This window comes from Emys orbicularis, chromosome 9 (assembly GCF_028017835.1).
Source record: "Emys orbicularis isolate rEmyOrb1 chromosome 9, rEmyOrb1.hap1, whole genome shotgun sequence".
Classification (NCBI taxonomy): Eukaryota; Metazoa; Chordata; order Testudines; family Emydidae; genus Emys; species Emys orbicularis.
Window position 1 is genome coordinate 49978225 of NC_088691.1, and position 20314 is coordinate 49998538.

A 20314-nucleotide genomic window follows, 5' to 3' on the forward strand; every position below is an offset into this window, starting at 1 on the left:
AATCTTTGCGCAGAATCTGGTTGTTACTAAGGAGGCAGGAAGGTGGGTGAAGAGGGTATTACTGAGGATGTCCTTTTTGAAAGGGGAGAGAGTTTATTTTGCTGTCACATGAACAGAATGTTCAGCAACCCAGTTGGAAGACAGTGTGAATGAAGATGGTGCAGAATGAGATGAATAAATCTTTCAGAGCTCAATAGTGCCTTCAGGCATCATTTAACAGCTTACAGGGGGTGGCAATGCCAGAGATGGTGCTCATAGCACTCATGTTGCTGCAAGGAGGCACCACAGGGGAAATGGTGTTGTATTGCTGGCTGGGGGCAGTGGTGAGCCAGTCCCAGCTTCACCCAGCAGGAGGCATGGTGTAAGACAGTTTCTGAGGCCAGGATATGCTATTGAAGGTGGTAGGGGAGAGTGTGGTTCTGTGTATTCTGATGATCTCTGTTTCCTTCTCCTTAGGCAGACATCACAAAATGTGTGGTGAATACTGATCCCAGCCTTCGCTCCCATTGGCTTGTGGCTGCCATTTGTAGTTTTGGTCACTTCCTGAAGGCCATCTTCTTTGTGCTGTTACCAGAGAGATGATTCCAGTCACCAAATGCGGCCCCAAGCCCCAGCTCCTCCCCCACCCAGAAGCAACAGTAACCATAGACCTGTTTGATGCTGAAGAGGAGGAAGAGAAGAGAGGCTGGGACCAACAGAAACATTTCTCTCCTCTCCCTTCAGCAGGGAGCAGCTACCCAACTGTAAACATCCTTTCCTCTGTGACAGGAGGCTTCTCTCACACTCAGAGTAATCCTTTGCAGCCCTTGTTCTCCTTGGTGACTTCTACATGGCCAGGTCAAAGCCCATCCCAGGGCAGACTGATGGGCTAATCTCTTACTTGTGTGTGGCATGGATATTCATACGTGTATTTATTTTCTGGTCATGTCACACACTTGCACTTCTGTATCAGGGAAACTGGGGGGACATGGAGATTGTATCAGAGGAAAAAAATGTGTCCCTCACTTGAAAGATGGATTGTCCCTTTAATTCCCATAGTCCTCTTTGTTAGGCTCTTCTCAGTATATCAGTGGCTAACGCAGTCTTCACCTTTGTACCCAAGCCTGACCATTGTGCCCTTGTGCATGGTACATTGTGGTTGTGGGGATATCTTTGTAGGCTGTGAAGTGGTGGATTTTTGACTGAGCTGCCCTCTTCAGCTGATGCCCCTGCTAAAGTAATTTACAAACCAGTTGTGACTTTGGGAGTGTAAGGGCTACCAGAACAACTCAATCTGGGGGATACGGCATGCTTTAACTGACCAACTTACTGTATTGTAACAAAGAATTGCAAAGGGGACAGCAGGGGCAGAGACTGTTTAGAAATCAATCAGTGTGATTTACACAGCTGAACAAAATGATAGGAGCAAAGCATCACTTCTCACATGACAGCTTTGTTTGAGCATTATAATGAGGATGAATTTTTTCTCTAGAAGGAGATTCAGATGGAGCCAAAGAACAAGAGCATATAAGTACAATATGGGGTGGGGGGAACGTGGAGAAAAGTCATTTGAGCAGCATGTTGTGAATGGGAAAAACTGTATCAAGAGTGACAAATGTTTCTCCTTTAGCAAATTATAAAGTCTGACTTGCAATTTTATCTTGTGATAGACAATAAAAATAGAAGGAGTTTGGCTTCTGTGAACTAATGTGGTGTTTTTTAAACAAATACAAGAACAGTCTAAAGTGGTGCAGAGAGAGACATACACTCAGGCCAGGTCACTGCTGGTGAAAAAGGGTATTTAACGTGTTAAAACTACAATTTGCCTTGTCTGCACTGGGATTTTATACATTAGCTGGGTGAAGTAAATGCAGAGCTCCCCTCTGTGGTTTACCACAGCCAGCTAACCTGTTAAAACTACAGTTTGCCTGGTTCAACTCACATTAGTTAACACATCTTAAAAAATATCTCTGTCTCCAAAGGTGTAATGGCTGAGTAGCCTCAGCTGAGATGCACTGCCAACAGATTAGTCCTGGGTCAAGATCCTGCCAGCTGCCTTGCTCCTAAGGCTAGAACTATTCAGAAAACCAGTTTCTCTGGAGTAGGAACATGCATGAATATTGGGGAGGTGGATGTCTTTATCCTATATTTATATGGGCAAAACGGCATTTTCCCTTCTGAAGGTGTGAAAACTCATGGAGCTCTGGGCTTGAAGAAAGCAAACAGCATTCTTCTGGCTGCCTCCACATAATAAAAGCAGTAACCCACATCACTCCCCTTCTACTGAATCTGCATGCAGCCGTATGCCTTGTTTACACTGGAAAGGGTTTGCAGGTAGAGCTATACCAGAACCCCTCCCAGTGTAGACATTGCACTCCAGCAAGAGTTCTTTTGCGACTACTCGTTATACCAATTCCCCCCAAAAAGACATGAACAAGAGGACTTTTTTTTTGCTAAAATCACAGCATCTACACTAGGGTTATTGCCAGCACAACTGTGTCAGTTAGGGATGTGATTATTTTTTCACATTCCTAACAGACAGCTATGCCAGCAAAAATTTTAAACGTAGACCCGGCCTAGGATTGTCATAGATTGAGCTAGCTAACATTTAAAGGCTGGTCTAAATGTTGTTTTTGTATTGCTAGAACTGTCTGTTCAGAAGTAGATCTAGTAAAGGCAGTACAATGCCTTAGTGTGAAGACAGTTCTACTGGTATAAAGTGCTTATCAGTACAGTTTATTCCCTTCAATGTACAGTAAACTTTGGTTTCTAAACCAAGAGTTAGAATGGTACAAAATCTGTAGACCAGCTCCACGTCACTAGTAATACCTAGACTACCCACTAGGCTTTAATTCAACTAATTTAGCATGTCGTAAAATACAACCTGCCTTTTTTTGTCTTGACTAGAATTTTAACCGAATCCAGCACTGCACCATTAAATCTTTGTCTAGATTAGGATTTAGAGGCTGCTTTGAATTACAATGCTGCAGGCTACAGATGTGTTGTAAGTAAAGCACTAGCACAAAGGAAAAATGCACTAAATTAAGGCACTTGATGAGTTAAATGCACCAATTAAGGCAGTATAACAAAAAGATAAGAATAATCAAACAAACTAGCATTGCTCAAGAGGAATGTGTGTGGGTGGGAGGGGGAGGTTATATATACAGGCAGCCAGTGATTAAAACAGGAAACACTGCTGATAGTGAAGTGATACAGAGGGGCATTCTACCAATCTTGTTTTGAGAAGAGCTCCAGAAAGGATTTTTTTTAAAATCACCTGTATCTAAAATCTGCCTTCGTGCGTACAATACATCTTCTATTAAAGTCCATGGAGGCGTCCCCCCCCCCCATGGGACTACAGGCAGCACTTGCCCCTGCAAGGGGAGTTTTTTGACAGGGGCAGACATAAGAGGAGCATCCTCACTGAAAAAGCTGTGAAAATTCACTATGGGGAGGAAAATCTGGTTTTGCAGTTAATAGGGAATTTGTAAAGGTGTTTTCCCTGAACTCTAATCCTTGAAGTAGTGGACTGTTACTTTACGATCACACTCTTCTCACATTCCATGGTCCCTGAACCAAGTGCAACAGACCCTCCTGAAAGTGCCAATGTTAGTCTTTCACCTAACATTTTAAGCTAGCATCATAATACTTATAGTCTACTTTGTGCAGCTGCTGCTAAGTTGGGAATCTCTTATCTGGAAAAACTATGCACAATAGGACTCGGTAGAGTTATTTTAACCAACAGCTCTCAGGGAATGGCAGAACATGTTCCACAGCAGACTCTCTTCTCTCTTCCTTCTCTGGGACTGGAGGTTTTGGAGCAGTAATAATGCTTATGCAGCTGCTCCTGAGGCCAATACTGTGCAGCTCTTCATACCCCATGCAGTAATGTATGGACAATAATACTTGTTAGTGAAACAGATGTTATACCTGCAGTAGTGCACAATATGGCAGTTATACTGCAATGCCCTGATACAGCAAGATGCTTAAATCCTACACTGTTCAAAGAATAATATTTAGGTACAGTGGGGTATTCTTCCTTATTTGGGGTGGGAAGAAGTTTACTCCTGGTTTCTTGGTTAAAATTTGTGTATGTGTTTTTAAGTGATTGGTAAGGGTACCTAGAGTGTTGGGTAATTTCTCTAATTTATTCAGCTTAATAAAAAAAGGAGTAAGTTGTATGTATTATTACTATTAATAATTTGCTTTCCATTGAAAACCTGATACTGATGAGTCATCATCCAACTTATTTGTAAATAATAATAAAAAAATTCCATCGTACATTTCTTATCTGTGGTCCTTAGCCAGAAGAGCTTTCTGTGATTCACGAGCTGGTTGGGAAATGCTTATTCTTCCCCATCCCACATGAAAAACTGACAAAAAGTAAAGTTTTGTTTTGTCAATTTTCTGCACTCTTGATGAAAATCCAAACCCCAGTAATTTTAATTTTTGAAGTCTCTTGATGAAACTCCCAATATTTGGCCAAAGGAAATTGTTTTGTAAAAGTGCCATTTTCAGTCCAGCATCTTTCAACAGCAATATTTTGACCAGCTCTCATCTTGAGGTGGATCGAACACCTCAGCAGCTGCACACCACCCCCTAACTAGTACTGTTTGTAGACTCTGTACTCCCAGCTCCATCAAAGCAGCTAAGAGAGCTAAGCTGACCTTACCTTTTCTACACAGGAGAAAGCTGAGATTTGCATTATTTTCCCTATTGTTAATAATTCAGAAAAACTGGAAAGGAATACAGTTATCAAACCTGCATTTTCATTATCTGGATGAAGCATAGCACAATGGGACAAGGGAGAAAGAGTTCAAAGCTCATGTAAAATAAATATGAACTCCAAACTTCCTCATTTTCCATTTTCTTTCTTTCTTTCTTTTAAAGAAACACTGAAAATCTAAATCTAAGTCTACTTTTAAAAATATCCTCATGAGAATGTACAAAGCCAGTAAGGCCAATTAAAATGAATGAAAATTGTGTCCAAATCCCGCCTAGATGACTTTGAGAATCTCAGTCTAACAACATGTTTACTCACCTATCCCAGAGTTTTCTTGACTTATAATTTCTTTAAGTTTTTGTTTTTAAACTAAGTATTTATGATCATTGGTATGTAAAAATTTGCTGTAGATGGGTTAGTTTCTTAGAGATGTGGTATGAAGACTATACATGCTATTCAATTAAACACAATAAACTGTAGTATTCAAATCTAATATGCTTCTGGCAGCATCTGTAACCACCTTGAACCCAAGTGGTTTGGCAGATAGAGCTTAAAACCTCACAAAAGAGTGTAACCTCTTTGAATCCAAACATTGTTCCCCTCCTTCCCACACCCCCGGGCTTAAAAATGCCTGGCACAACTGTACACAAGTCTTTGGTGAACTTTATACAATCCTCCATAACCTGACAGTGTGGTAAATGTTCAAATAAAATGTGTAGGGAATAAATAGCTACTACAACAAACAGACAGACTTACCAAAATTAGGCCCATGCCATATAGCTCATCAAGAAATCTTGAACAAAATTCATTTAAAATGTTTAGGCAAAGTTATAGCTTTCCCTCTCATATAAAGTGAGTTACAATTTTTTCAGTCCCATGTCTCAGAAAACTTTGTCTGATCCCTCTTTCCCACACCAAAAAGGTAGTTGTTTCACTATCTTTCAAACTGCCTCATGTGTATTAAGGCTTTAATTTTAGATCCACATTTATTTCCATTGCACAAAGACCTGCTGATATTTCTAATATTATATATCAGCTAAATCAAAGGCTGAACCATGACACCAAGGTCACTGAAAATGCTGCAGAAATTAGTCCCTCATTATTTAAAGCTTCTGGCGCTTTTCTTTATCATGTGCCTGTCAATGTGAGTTTTATTGTGTTCCGCATTTAAGCTAGAGAAGGTGTGGCTCTTATCTCCAGAGCTCCCTCCATCCTGTACTGGGAGGGGACTTTTTCTGGGACTGACCAAAACCCACTGAGGGCAATGGAATGACTCCTAGTGATTCAGATCAGATCCTCTATGGGCTTCATACTGCTAGCTACTCAGCTCCCTCCACTCCGACTGAAGTAAAGGGGGTGAGGGTATTTGCCACCTCTGGGTGGTTGCTGAGCACCTTGCAAGTTTTGGCCCCAGGGCAGTTCGCTCTGTCCCACAGTAGGAGGTGTTCTCTCCTAATCTTTAGCCTGTATTGCGTTAGATGGAATGGAGAGTTCTGTCTGTCACACCCTGTATTGCTGCTGCTTTTATCTTCCTGTTTTGTTTTTGTGGCGATTCGTTTAGATCATATAAAAGATTAGAAGGCTGAATCTGCCAGCCCTCCTAACTCTCTAGGGAACAGGCCTGAGAAACCCCTTGTTTAATCACTGCCAGAGCAGAGGAATTTACAGCCCGCACAGCAATAAGGTTCAAAGCCACAGCCATAAAAATAAAGGCTTTTTATTTGTTTTTTATATATACCGTTACAGAAACAACTGCGTAACATTCCCAACAGCATGTGTAGCTCACCAGCCTCCCCCTCCTGTAATCAGGTATGAATGTGGGTCACCAAGATAGGCTTCTGTCCTTAGGCTCCAGGCTCCGCCTTTTCTGCGGGGAAACCCTACTCTCCTATTTTTAAGGTGTCACCTTTTTGTAGGTAATGTGAAGGTGCTGAGTCATTGGCTGCGCAGTGGTTGCCATGGAGACGGTCTGTTCTAGTTTCCCATCGGAATTGAGCCTAAATTTTCTGGTAATCTGAGAGGGAAATAAACACACACAGCCCTTTATTTTGTTCTGGTTAGCATTTTTTTTTTAAAAATGAAGTAAACCAACATCTGGGGCTAGAATAAGCTTGGCTCTTATTTCCTTAGTTGAAAGTTACTGGCCCAGCCCTTCTCATGTCTGACAGACTTCCACAGGCAAAATCTTAAGGACTGCTGCAATACTCCCTTCCCTATGCCCCCAAATAGGTTGGTTTGTTACAGGAGCACCTGGCGAAACTAGGAATAATCACTCTGTACCCTCCAATAAAGCAGAGAGCAACTTTCTAAGAGAAAGCACCTCTGTCAGAGTGACGGCTGCTACTGTACTGCACAGCTGAGTCCTACACTGAGAACAGTGTACACTGAGAGGGATGGACTGAAGTACAGTTGACAAAATGTATTAATGCAGATGGAAAATAAGAAAATATGCCAGTCATCAAACGGAAACAAACACACTAATACACAGGCTGTGTGTCAGAGGTTACACACTCTTTAAAAGCATCTCCTGCTGCCAGGGCCAGCTCCAGGGTTTTGGCCGCCCCAAGCAGCCAAAAAACAAAAAACACGCGATCGCAATTGCGATCTGCGGCGGCAATTCGGCGGAAGGTCCTTCGCTCTGAGCGGGAGTGAGGGACCGTCCACCGAATTGCCACCGAATAGCTGGACCTGCCGCCCCTTTCCGGAGTGGCCGCCCCAAGCACCTGCTTGCCAGGCTGGTGCCTGGAGCCGGCCCTGCCTGCTGCAGAATAGCAGCAGCCATTAGGGCTTTGGCCATTCTTACCTCATTTCCAGTTTGCTAAATTTCAAATACAAATCACCGCCTCTGACAGAAAATGAATGCTCACATAAAGCAAAGCCAAATTCCATCTCTGATGATTATTAGCAGCAAACCCCAATGTACTCTGTAACAAGCTGGACCTAAATTCTGCAGCATGTTTCCTCAATTCTGCAGCAACCAGCTGGGGCAGACTGGAAATTATGAAGTAGCTTCATTTAAATGAAAACATTAGGCCTGTAATTAAGTCAATTAATAATACTCAGTACAGCAGCCCCCTAGGTTAGTTATTTTGACATCACATTCACACACTGGCAGCTTTCAGTACGTCCAAAAGTTTTGTGTTGACCATGATTAATTGCACTGAAGAAATCATCAGGGGGAAGCTGGTCGTTTGGGCAGCTGAGGGGGAAGCAGTCTGGCCCAACTCCTCAAAGGTATTTAGAATTTTAAATTAGAAACCTAAATCCCTTTGAGGAGCTGGGCCTTTGGGATTAAACACATTATCTTCCACTAAAATGATCAGCAGTGAAATAGTTAATATTGACACTTCACTCATCTCATTTGTAGTAGTGTCGCTGGTGTAATATGGGGTAAGCCACATCAGTGCAGAGCATATACATGGGGACCTGGCACTGCTGTAGCTACACTGCCACAAGTATCCCTAGTATACACAGGCTTAGATCAGAGATTTAACCCATCAAGATGAACAAGGCAGTTTACATTTCTCAGAGCTATTGTTTCAGACTTCAGAGTAGCAGCCGTGTTAGTCTGTATCTGCAAAAAGAACAGGAGTACCTGTGGCATCATAGAGACTAACAAATTTATTTGAGCATAAACTTTCGTGGGCTACAGCCCACTTCATCGGATGCATGTAGTGGAAAATACAGTAGGAAGATATATATATACACACAGAGAACATGAAACAAAGGGTGTTACCACACACACTATAAGGAGAGTGATCAGTTAAGGTGAGCTATTATCAGCAGGAGAGAAAAAGACCTGTTTGTAGTGGTAATGAAAATGGCCCATTTCCAGCAATTGACAAGGAGATTGAAGTGTATATATGCCATCATGTGCCAGCAATGCCCCTCTGCCATGTACATTGGTCAAACCGGACAGTCTCTACATAAAAGAATAAATGGACACAAATCAGACGTCAAGAATTATAACATTCAAAAACCAGTTGGAGAACACTTCAATCTCCCTGGTCACTCGATTACAGACCTAAAAGTCGCAATATTACAACAAAAAAACTTCAAAAACAGACTCCAACGAGAGACTGCTGAATTGGAATTAATTTGCAAATTGGACACCATTAAATCAGGCTTGAATAAAGACTGTGAGAGGATGGGCCATTACACAAAGTAAAACTATTTCCCCATGCTTATTCCTCCCCCTCCCCCCCACACACACAGTTCCTCACATCTCCTTGTCAATTGCTGGAAATGGGCCATTTTCATTACCACTACAAACAGGTCTTTTTCTCTCCTGCTGATAATAGCTCACCTTAACTGATCACTCTCCTTACAGTGTGTATGGTAACACCCGTTGTTTCATGTTCTCTGTGTATATATATATCTTCCTACTGTATTTTCCACTACATGCATCCGATGAAGTGGGCTGTAGACCACGAAAGCTTATGCTCAAATAAATTTGCTAGTCTCTAAGGTGCCACAAGTACTCCTGTTCTTTTTGTTTCAGGCTGTAAGCAGTCTCAGGAAGATGCACTGTATTGGTTTACATCTTCAAGGTACCGTAAAGGCTTCCTTCAAGTCAAGTGAGCTACACCAGCATAAAACTGGTGCAAGAGAGTGGAGAATCAGGCCCATCATTATGAAAGCTTTGATCCTGGAGAACAATTCTGCAGCAAGAGGTGGAATATATGGAGATGCAGCTGTGGATTATATGGAGCCTTGCATAGAAGTGATCATATGATCACACATATAAGTGCACAGGATTACCCTGAGTGATCAGCAGTGCCTGAAAGTATCTTGGCATAGACTCCACACGCTCAGCAGTTTGGCCCTTTGACTTAATTCAGTGCAGATTTTCTGCACGTCATCCACAAGATTTGTTTATGTTGCTTGGCCCCCTTTGCTCCTTCTCATGGTGAACGCAGTCCCAGAGATTAGCGGAAATGAAGTCTCAGGGACTGAGGGAGCTCAGTCTGATAGCTCTGCCAAGTGGTTATATTTAATGGGATCAACTAGTCAAATTTCAAAATTCATTACATGTGATGCATTCAACTGAAAGGAAGAACTGAAAATGCAAAGGACAGTGTTACAGTCAAAAAGTTTCCCAATGGATCCACAATTTTGGACCATACTGTACAAAATACTTTCCAAAAGATATATATCTTAATGAGATGCTGTTGTCAGCTGTATATATTTATATCTACAGACTCCAAGATTTAGATCAAACTCTTTCTTGCTTTTAAAAACAAACAGCTGAAAAAACGTTTGTCCTTCTTCTAATGGCTTTATTTACATTATCATCTCAGAGTGCTTCAGCATCGGAGACACCAAACAGAACAGGAACATTTGTTATGACGGAGGCGTTGGTTGTGACTCAAGAGTTAGGACTATTTGAGATCTGTAGTTAAAGCAGGATTTAATCCTGCTATTTCTCTCCTTAAGGATTTAACAATGGGTCCCAATTTAATACAATCACTTTACTGAGGACAGTGGAATTTTCCATAATTTTTAGAGTTAAATATTCAGGCTCTTTTGCAGAGGAAAGGTTTTTTAAATGATGCCTTTTGTAAATTTGACTTTTGGCTCTGCCAGTCTCACATTTTTCATCTCCATCTAGCTAAAGAAGCACAGTCCTCTGAAGCTCCAAACTCCACCCATATGCACACTTTCAAAATACCTTGGGCATATGCCACTTTTCAAAAGCGACTCTTTAACACAAACAGTTATTGCCCTAATTTAACAAAATCTTACTTATCTCTACCAAGAAAAGTTCAGACCCATCAGAGAATGGAAGTAGCCAATACTAGAGGGGGCAGCTGCCCCTGCAGCAGAGCTGTATGTTCCATGTTTCTGACAATGTGGGCTTAGGGTGACCAGACAGCAAGTGTGAAAAATCGGGACGGGAGTGGGGAGTAATAGGCTTCTATATAAGAAAAAGCCTCAAATATCAGGACTGTCCCTATAAAGTCGGGACATCTGGTCACCCTATGTGGGCTATAATTCCCTCCTGTCCTGTCCTACTCCCTAGGATTAACAGGGGGCCATAGAGGAGGTGGATTTGGAGGGAGGGTGTCAGGGTTCCCTCCCAACTCTGAACTCTGGGGTACAGATCTGGGGACCCACATGAAAGACCCCCTAAACGTATTTCTACCAGCTTAGGTTAAAACATCCCCAAGGCACAAATCCTTTCCTTGTCCTTGGACGGTATTGCTGCCACCATCAAGTGATTTAGACAAAAATCCAGGAAAAAGGAACACTTGGAGTCCCTGTTTCCCCAAAATATTCCCCCAAGCCACTTCACCCCCTTTCCTGGGGAGGCTTGAGAATAAGAATAAGGAAGAATGAGGCTTTCACAAAAACACTGTCATATTGTTAAGACTGCTTAAATGCATTTCCCATCAACACTATCGCTAAAAAACAAGACATTCACACAACTTGCATCCCTTAGCACACACTCACCTATGCACATACGCAAACACACACAAAGTAACACACCAACACAGCGCAGCAACACAACAAACCCACCTTCAATTCCATCAGAGAACCAATCACAATGCGCACCTCCAGTTCCTGACAATCACTCACAAGCTGAACTCCAACCTCCGCCCTTTTCCTCTAGAGCTAATACACTAGACTTTTCACCAGTACATGTATGTCTATAGGCAATTTATTGTAATCTGTCTGAGGCTGGGGTTTAGCTTGTGCATTTCAGTGTGATTGTGAGGAAGTGGTTCTATGTTAGACTGAAAATGTATCTGTTATGGGGCTGTTTGGGCATTTTGATATCTGGGTGGGATGGCATACAAATTGAGGCTGGATGTGAATGCTGGTTTAAGTGGTGATTTCCTTTATTTTTATTGCCTGAGCAACCTTATCAACACAACTGCATTTCCTAACTGTAAACTAATGACAATTTGGTGGGGTATATGATATAACACAGGTTGTACAGGCTGGGCACCATACTACTTTATCATTCATAATGATCTGTACTTTTCATTGAAAAACCTCAATGCACTTTATTAAGGGCAGGAAGTGTTATCTCCAATTTATGGAAGCTGAAGTACACAAAGGCTTTATGACTTGCCAAGTTCATCAACCAGATCAGTGGCGCAGCAAGGACTAGACCACCCCTTTTTGATACTGCTGGCATACAGGTGTGTCCTGGGATGAATCAATTACGGGAAACATGAGGCTGCAACTGAAAATTCCTATTCTGTTCTAATCTCAAAACTAACTCAATCTGGACCGGTTAGACCATGTGCGATGTGCTTCTCTGCAATAGAAATGGCTGATCTTAATGATTAGTTGGATGTCTAGAAAAAGAAAAGTGATTTATCTCAGCAAATACAAATGAACTGCACCATTTCCTGATAGCCTTACAAGGGCTTATGCTACATTTTGTCTTTCTACACACACTGTATATTTTGTAATTGCACAATGAAAGATTGCAATGTAAGCAACAAAATAAGGTGCGAGAACCTTACTTTAAAATTTCCTGACTTTTGTGTTTAAGCTCTTAAACTTCCTTTTACATTAACAATATTTTTGAAGGAGGTTATTTTGTTTCAGTGTTTATGTCAAGCAATCACCTCTATTTTATCCATAAGAACATAAGAACGGCCATACTGGATCAGACCAAATGTCCATCTAGCCCAGTATCCTGTCTTCTGACAGCGGCCAATGCTAGGTGCTTCAGAGGGAATGCAAAATTGCTAATTCTCATGCATGTATGGTAGGTCTTGTGATATTTGTTTTTTTTAAACCTCCAACTGTTGGAATAATTTTATTACCCAAGAATCTCAGCTTTTTCTTATTTTTTAGTAAGTTTCTAGTGCTCAGATTGTAGCAAAAAGCTTGAAAATGTGAACCCTAAATACTTCAGCATTAGAAGACATATAAAAAGCATACAAACGGTACGATTTTTAAATCTCATGATTTCTAAGACAATCTCACGATTTCAAACCCTGACTCATGATTTTTGAATGCTTTGAGTTGGCAACATTCATATACTTCAAATTTAATCATCCACAAACAATTCTGATCCCATTATCCAAATCCTAAAATATAAGAAGGAATCTTCTACAGACAGGGGAATGAACTGAATGACCTAATCCTTTAGGTCTTTTCCAGCTCTGATTTCTATGGTTCCACAACTGGACATTTCAAACAAGGCAGAGTAGTGAGTCTCTGCATTTGCAGGGTGTGCTATTTCCCGGTATTAGTGCTTTGGGTGCTAAGAAGCTCTTCCCAGAGAGCTGAGTGCTCAGTTATGCCTTTAAGGTGCTGGCCTGTGGTGAGCCACACAGCCCACAAGGAATTCCCAGGGGCATTGCCCCTCATGGTGCACTAGTCTCTGGGAGTTCTCAGGAGTGCAGCCATTGCTGTGTACACTCTCCTCAGCCATGGTCCTTTATGTGTGGCTAGCAAGAGTAAGCCACTGCAGCTGGGGCTGGCTCCTGTGTGAGAGGCACATGAAGGGAAGCTCTCTGTGCCCTCCTTCCTTGAGTGCAGGGGCCAGACGCAATCTGGCTCCAAGGCATTATGTGGCAGGAAAGCCTAATTTCAGGAGAGTTAAGATTAGTTTAAAAAGCTTATGGGAGATGTAGAATCTTGTGTGCACTGAGGAATGGAATTCCAAACTTCACACTGCAGGGGTCTGTCTGGCTTTGTTCTCCCTCAGGTGACCAATGGCCTGAGATCAAAGGATAAACCATGCACAAAGGGAATAAAGCTGGTCAAAGCAAAATGAAAAGTTACTGCCAATCTTGTACTGCACTGAGAGAAAATTAAAGGGCAGTATGATTTTCATATTGTGACAGATCCAGACGAGTGGGGTACAGGAGTCTGGTAGAGGGCAAATATACTGGTCACTGGATGAGTAGTTTTCTGTTCCCTGAGTGACCAGAGCAGGGGCTGCACTAGAGTAATCAGGAACCTGCTAGAACCAGTTAAGGCAGGCAGGCTAATTAGGACACCTGGAGCCAATTAAGAAGAAGCTTCTAGAATCAATTAAGGCAGGCTAATCAGGGCACCTGGGTTTTAAAAAGGAGCTCACTTCAGTTTGTGGTGCGAGTGTGAGGAGCTGGGAGCAAGAGGCGCAAGGAGCTGAGAGGGTGTGCTGCTGGAGGACTAAGGAGCACAAGCATTATCAGACACCAGGAGGAAGGTCCTGTGGTGAGAATAAGGAAGGTGTTTGGAGGAGGCCATGGGGAAGTAGCCCAGGGAGTTGTAGCTGTCATGCAGCTGTTACAGGAGGCACTATAGACAGCTGCAGTCCACAGGGCCCTGGGCTGGAACCTGGAGTAGAGGGCGGGCCCGGGTTCCCCCCAAACCTCCCAATTGACCTGGACTGTGGGTTCTTCCAGAGGGGAAGGTCTCTGGGCTGTTCCCCAACCCACATGGTGAATCTCTGAGGCAAGAATATCCGCCAATAAGCGCAGGACCCACCAAGATAGAGGAGGAACTTTGTCACACTGGTGTCAGGGGTGGGATTTTGGGGTGCACAGCGTGGCGGAAGAAGGAGGGTGATTTAAAAAAACAACAACAAAACAACAACAACAAAACAAAGAAAAAAAAGGGAGAGGGTTTATTTTATTTTTTTTCACCACAATGGATGACGTAGTGCAGGCACTGATACAAGCTACGGCGGCCCAGCAGGAGGCTACCTGTGTCCAGGTAGCCGCCCAACAGGAGGCAGTGCGGCTGCAGCAAGAGACTAATCGCCTGCTGATGGACCAGGCTGCTCAAGACCGAGCTATGTTGCGGGAACTGGTAAACCAGGTAAAGTCCCTTACAGAGCTGAATCGCGGCCATGATGGGACGCGGCTCATACGGGCCAGCCATTGGCTGCAGAAAATGACACGGGAGGATGATGTAGAGGCATACCTTCTGGCCTTTGAGAGGACAGCCCTACGGGAGGCCTGGCCTCGAGATCAGTGGTCTGGCATCCTTGCCCCATTCCTGTGTGGGGAGGCCCAGAAGGCCTACCATGATCTGCCTGAAGAGGCTGCGGCAGACTATCCCCAGCTGAAAGCAGAGATCCTGGCCAGATCTGGGGTAACGACAGCAGTGCGGGCCCAGCAGTATCACGGTTGGAGGTATCAGGAAGACAAAACCCCGCGGTCCCAATTGTATGACCTCATCCATCTCGCACGAAAGTCGTTGCAAACAGAGTCCCGGAGTCCGGAAGAGATACTAGCGGTTCTGGTCATCGACCGATACATGAGAGGACTACCACCAGACCTTCGTGCGTGGGTAAGCCAGAACGAACCCTCCACCTATGATGAGGTTGTCGCCCTGGTAGAGAGGCGAAGGACAGCGAGGGAGCTGACCCGACCAGTTAAGGAAGAGGCACCCCGGGTTAAACTAGCAGCACCAAGCCCTAAAGTTCGGGTGACTGTGCCACCAGGAGGGCCCAGGTGGAAAAAGAGAGAGGCTGAAGGCCCATCAGAGGCCACAAAGAGTCGGAGCACTGAGGGCGAAGAGGATCGTGATGTTAGACTGCCCAAACCAAGAGACCGGGGAACGCCTAGGGCTCCATACAGATGTTATGCCTGCGGGGAGTGGGGACACATAGCTGCACAGTGTCCCAATGCTGAGGAGCCTACGCAGTGTAACCTGGGGAACTGGGCAGATCCATGCTCCCTAATCCACCTTGTGGGGGTCTCACTAACCCCACATATGTATACCAGACCAGTGAAACTAAATGGGGTAGGGACCACGGCACTGGTTGATTCGGGGAGTGCTATCACGCTTATCTCAGGGAAGCTCGTGAAGCGTAGTCAGCTGCAGCAGGCTAAACGTACGGGGATAACGTGTCCATGGGACAGTTAGTTACTACCCCACCATCCCAGTAAAAATCGAGATCCAAGGGAACACTACTGAGGTAGCAGCAGGTGTGGTCCCTAAACTCCCATACCCGGTGCTCATAGGGAGGGACTTCCCAGGGTTTGGAAACTTACTCCCAGTAGGGGGATTGGAGAAAGATGGGGACCCTAAAATTGGTGAGGCATCCACAGCAGACTGTCAACCCCCAATCTGCTCTGAAATATCCCCAGATTTGTTCTCCACTCCCAGACAGGGTAGAAAGACAAAAAGGGAAAGAAGGGCAGCTAAGGCCTTGGGAACCCGAATACTGACCCAAAGCCAGAGGGTCGCTCTTGTAGGTAGGCGGACCCGCGCAGCTGAAAAGGAGGCCACGCAGGAGGGAGAAGCACCTGAGTCTGACCCCCACCCTAATGCTTCTGAACCAGTAGAGGCAACAGAGACTGGGCCCCTAGATCTTGGGCAGATTAGCCCTGGGAGAAGAAATTTTGGACGGGACCAGGCAGAAGACCCAAGGTATGACAACATTAGGAAGGAGGTGACTGAAATAGATGGGGTCCCCGTGGAAGGAAAAACCCAGGGACCAGGACCCTACTTTATAATGAAGAAGGATCTCTTATACCGGGTTGCACCAGTACAGGGGCAGAAGGTACAGCAGATCCTAGTACCTCAAAAACACCAGAATGCTGTATTAAGTCTGGCTCATAGTCATCTTTTGGGGGGGCATTTGGGGGTAGAGAAGACCCTGGCACGAGTCCTACGACGGTTCTTCTGGCCCGGAGTACATGAAGAAGTGCGGAGGTACTGTGCCTCCTGCCCGGAGTGTCAGCTGCACAGTCCCCGTCCCCACTTGAGGGCACCTTTAGTACCCCTTCCCATCATAGAGGTCCCCTTCGAGCAAATAGCCATGGACCTAGTGGGACCCCTGGAGAAGACGGCTCGGGGCCACCAATATATACTTGTTGTTTTGGACTATGCTACTCGCTACCCAGAAGCCGTCCCCCTGCGGAACACGGCCTCTAAAACTATAGCCAAAGAGCTGGTGGGGATCTTTGCCCGAATGGGGCTACCGAAGGAGATATTAACTGACCAAGGAACCCCATTTATGTCGAAGCTAATGAAGGACCTCTGTACGCTGCTCCATATACATACCCTGAGAACTTTGGTCTACCATCCGCAGACTGATGGGTTGGTAGAAAGATTTAACCGAACCCTCAAGGCTATGATAAGGAAGGTGGTAAGTCGGGACGGGAAGGATTGGGACACCCTACTACCCTACCTTATGTTCGCTATCTGGGAGGTACCACAGGCCTCAACTGGGTTTTCCCCCTTCGAGTTATTATACGGGCGTCACCCCCGTGGCATACTAGATATCGCCAAAGAGATCTGGGAAGAGGAACCCAATGAGGGGAGAAATATAATAGAGCATGTAATGCAGATGCGAGACCGGATAGCCCGGGTTACCCCTATTGTACGGGAACATTTGGAGAAGGCACAGGAGCCCCAGCGAACCCATTACAATCGCCAGGCAAAAGTGCGACAGTTCCAACCAGGGGATCGGGTTATGGTGTTGGTACCCACGGCAGAAAGCAAGCTTCTGGCCCAATGGCAGGGGCCCTATGAGGTGGTTGAACCCGTGGGGGAAGTAACCTACAAGGTGCGGCAGCCAGGACGCAGAAAACAAGAACAGATTTATCACGTTAACCTTCTGAAACCCTGGCATGCACAAGAGGCATGCACAACGGTCCAAAAAGACCTAACCCAGGAAAACAAGCCTTCCAAACAGGTGAGAGTGTCTCCCGATTTAACACCAGACCAGAAGAATGAGGTGTCTGAGATGATCTTCCAGAACCAAGATGTGTTCTAGACAAAACCGGGTCGAACAACCGAGACATATCACCACATCATCACGAACCCTGGGGCCAGAGTAACAATGAGGCCCTATCAGGTGCCAGCAGAAAAAAGGGAGGAAATAAAAGCATAAGTAAAAAAAAATGCTGGAGTTGGGGATCATCGAAGAATCCCACAGTCAGTGGTCCAGCCCAATCGTGCTGGTGCCCAAACCTGATGGCACCACAAGATTTTGCAGCGACTTCAGGCGACTAAACGAAGTATCCCAGTTCGACGCGTACCCCATACCTCGCATAGATGAGCTAGTGGACCGTCTGGGTAATGCCCGGTACTTGACTACCCTAGACTTGACAAAGGGGTACTGGCAGATTCCCCTTGCAGAAGGCGCAAAGGAAAAGACTGCGTTCTCTACACCAGAGGGTCTTTTTCAATATACTGTCCTCCCTTTTGGACTACATGGGGCCCCAGCTACCTTCCAGCGCCTCATGGACAAGCTATTACGCCCGCATAACAGTTATGCTACTGCCTACTTGGACGATGTGGTCATTCATACCCCAGACTGGGAAACCCACCTGGAGAAGGTGGAGGCAGTCCTCGATACCTTCAGGCGAGCTGGCCTTACAGCAAACCCTGCCAAGTGCGCTGTAGGGTTTACAGAGGCCAAATACCTTGGCTACATTGTGGGAAAAGGTCTGGTAAAACCCCAAGTGAACAAGTTAGAGGCCATCCAAAATTGGCCCCGACCAAGTCGCAAGAAACAAGTCTGGGCGTTCCTAGGTGTGGTGGGGTATTACAGACGATTTATCCCCCACTTTGCCACAAGGGCAAGCCCCCTGACAGACCTAGTGAAAGCCCGTGGACCTGATCTGGTGAGATGGTCTGACGCAGCAGAGGAAGCATTCACAGACCTACGGACTGCCCTCTGCAGTAACCCCGTACTGATAAACTCCTTGGTGAAATCAGGGGCTATCCTGCAGACGGATGCATCGGAAGTAGGGTTGGGAGCCGTTCTATCACAGATGGTCGGGGAGGATTAACACCCAATTCTATACCTCAGTCGGAAACTCCTTCCAAGGGAACAAAAATATGCAGTGGTGGAGAGAGAATGCCTCGCTGTAAAATGGGCCATGGAAAAATTGCGCTACTATCTTCTCGGGCGCAGATTTGTCCTCATGACCGACCATGCCCCTCTTCAATGGATGCAGCGGAACAAGGAGAAGAACACAGGGGTGACCAGATGGTTCTTATCCCTCCAACCTTTCCAGTTCCGTGTGCAACACAGAGCAGGGAGCCGTCATGGCAATGCCGATGGCTTGTCACCTGTGCACTGTCTGGCGTCCCAAGCTGCCCAACCCCTTGGCGTTGAGCAGGGGGGAGGAATATGTGACAGACCCAGACCAGTGGGGTACAGGAGTCTGGTAGAGGGCAAATATACTGGTCACTGGATGAGTAGTTTTCTGTTCCCTGAGTGACCAGAGCAGAGGCTGCACTAGAGTAATCAGGAACCTGCTAGAACCAGTTAAGGCAGGCAGGCTAATTAGGACACCTGGAGCCAATTAAGAAGAAGCTTCTAGAATCAATTAAGGCAGGCTAATCAGGGCACCTGGGTTTTAAAAAGGAGCTCACTTCAGTTTGTGGTGGGAGTGTGAGGAGCTGGGAGCAAGAGGCACAAGGAGCTGAGAGTGAGAGGGTGTGCTGCTGGAGGACTAAGGAGCACAAGCATTATCAGACACCAGGAGGAAGGTCCTGTGGTGAGAATAAGGAAGGTGTTTGGAGGAGGCCATGGGGAAGTAGCCCAGGGAGTTGTAGCTGTCATGCAGCTGTTACAGGAGGCACTATAGACAGCTGCAGTCCACAGGGCCCTGGGCTGGAATCCGGAGTAGAGGGCGGGCCTGGGTTCCCCCCAAACCTCCCAATTGACCTGGACTGTGGGTTCTTCCAGAGGGGAAGGTCTCCGGGCTGTTCCCCAACCCACATGGTGAATCTCTGAGGCAAGAAAATCCGCCAATAAGCGCAGGACCCACCAAGATAGAGGAGGAACTTTGTCACAATATGAATAAATGTTCCAGTGAATTTCACAGCAACCAGAGGGAGAATAGTTCCAGTAGAACCTGATGGGTTCCTAGAGTTGCAGGTGGGTTTGTACTCAATGTGGGTCAGCCGGGCCTCCGCTGCCGCTATCAGTGCTACTGTGGCTACACTGCTATTTATACTTGCGCTAACTCTTATGTGTATATGAGCAAGAGTCACACCCCTACCTCGAAGTGTAGACACAGCCTTAGTTAGCTGTTCTCTGAGCTACACAGTCTGAGGTGCCCATTGTTACCGTCATCAACTCATCAGTTATTTCCCCTCCTTTGAATGTACTATTCAGGCTTTCTCTGTGCAGCTTTCATCACTTGTCACTCATGTTACCCTGTTTCAAAAGGGAGGTAGCTAGCAAAATGCAAATCTTTTCCTTCTGGGCAGTGTGTGTGTCTATGTTACATATATATGTGGAGGGAAATTGCTTATATATCTGAGGATCTCCTAATCCCCCAAATTTAAGATCTCCCACCTTTAAAGCCCCACAACACAGCTATACTCATTTTAGCTAATGAGGACTGGATAGGATTATTATGATAGCCAGTCAACGGTACCCTGAAAATTAGAGGGAGATGTCACTGTTCAGCAATACAAAGCACTGACTCCTTAAAAATCAGAGAGTATTGCCTCAACAGCAGTCCTGGTCATTGCTGACCCAGGCAACAAAAACTAGGAGCAACCACAAATGGACCCTGAATCAGTCCTACCTACATATGTCTTTCATCCTTCCACACAGCAGTTCTATGGATTCCCATTTCCCCATCTCTCTCCAGTGCTTACCCTATATAGGAAATTGTCTTTTCTGCACAGCTGCTCTGGGGTGGCTGCTTCTTTCCTCTTCCATCAAATATTTTCAGG

At 45.2% G+C, this 20314-nt stretch overlaps 2 protein-coding genes across 3 annotated transcripts in view; one reads left to right on the top strand and one right to left on the bottom strand.

The window, feature by feature from the left end:
- The window catches only part of BOK (BCL2 family apoptosis regulator BOK), a 36388-nt gene extending 34712 nt beyond the window's left edge, over positions 1-1676 (top strand). For both annotated transcript variants that reach the window (XM_065410890.1, XM_065410889.1), the window contains exon 5: positions 457-1676. In XM_065410890.1, the coding sequence (XP_065266962.1) occupies positions 457-582 (126 nt within the window). In that variant the 3' untranslated portion in view covers positions 583-1676. The remainder of the gene's footprint in view (positions 1-456) is intronic.
- A 4748-nt stretch (positions 1677-6424) lies between these two features.
- THAP4 (THAP domain containing 4) overlaps positions 6425-20314 on the bottom strand; it is a 62139-nt gene continuing 48249 nt past the window's right edge. The window contains exon 6 of the mRNA XM_065410902.1: positions 6425-6716. Within this exon, the coding sequence (XP_065266974.1) occupies positions 6597-6716 (120 nt within the window). The 3' untranslated portion in view covers positions 6425-6596. The remainder of the gene's footprint in view (positions 6717-20314) is intronic.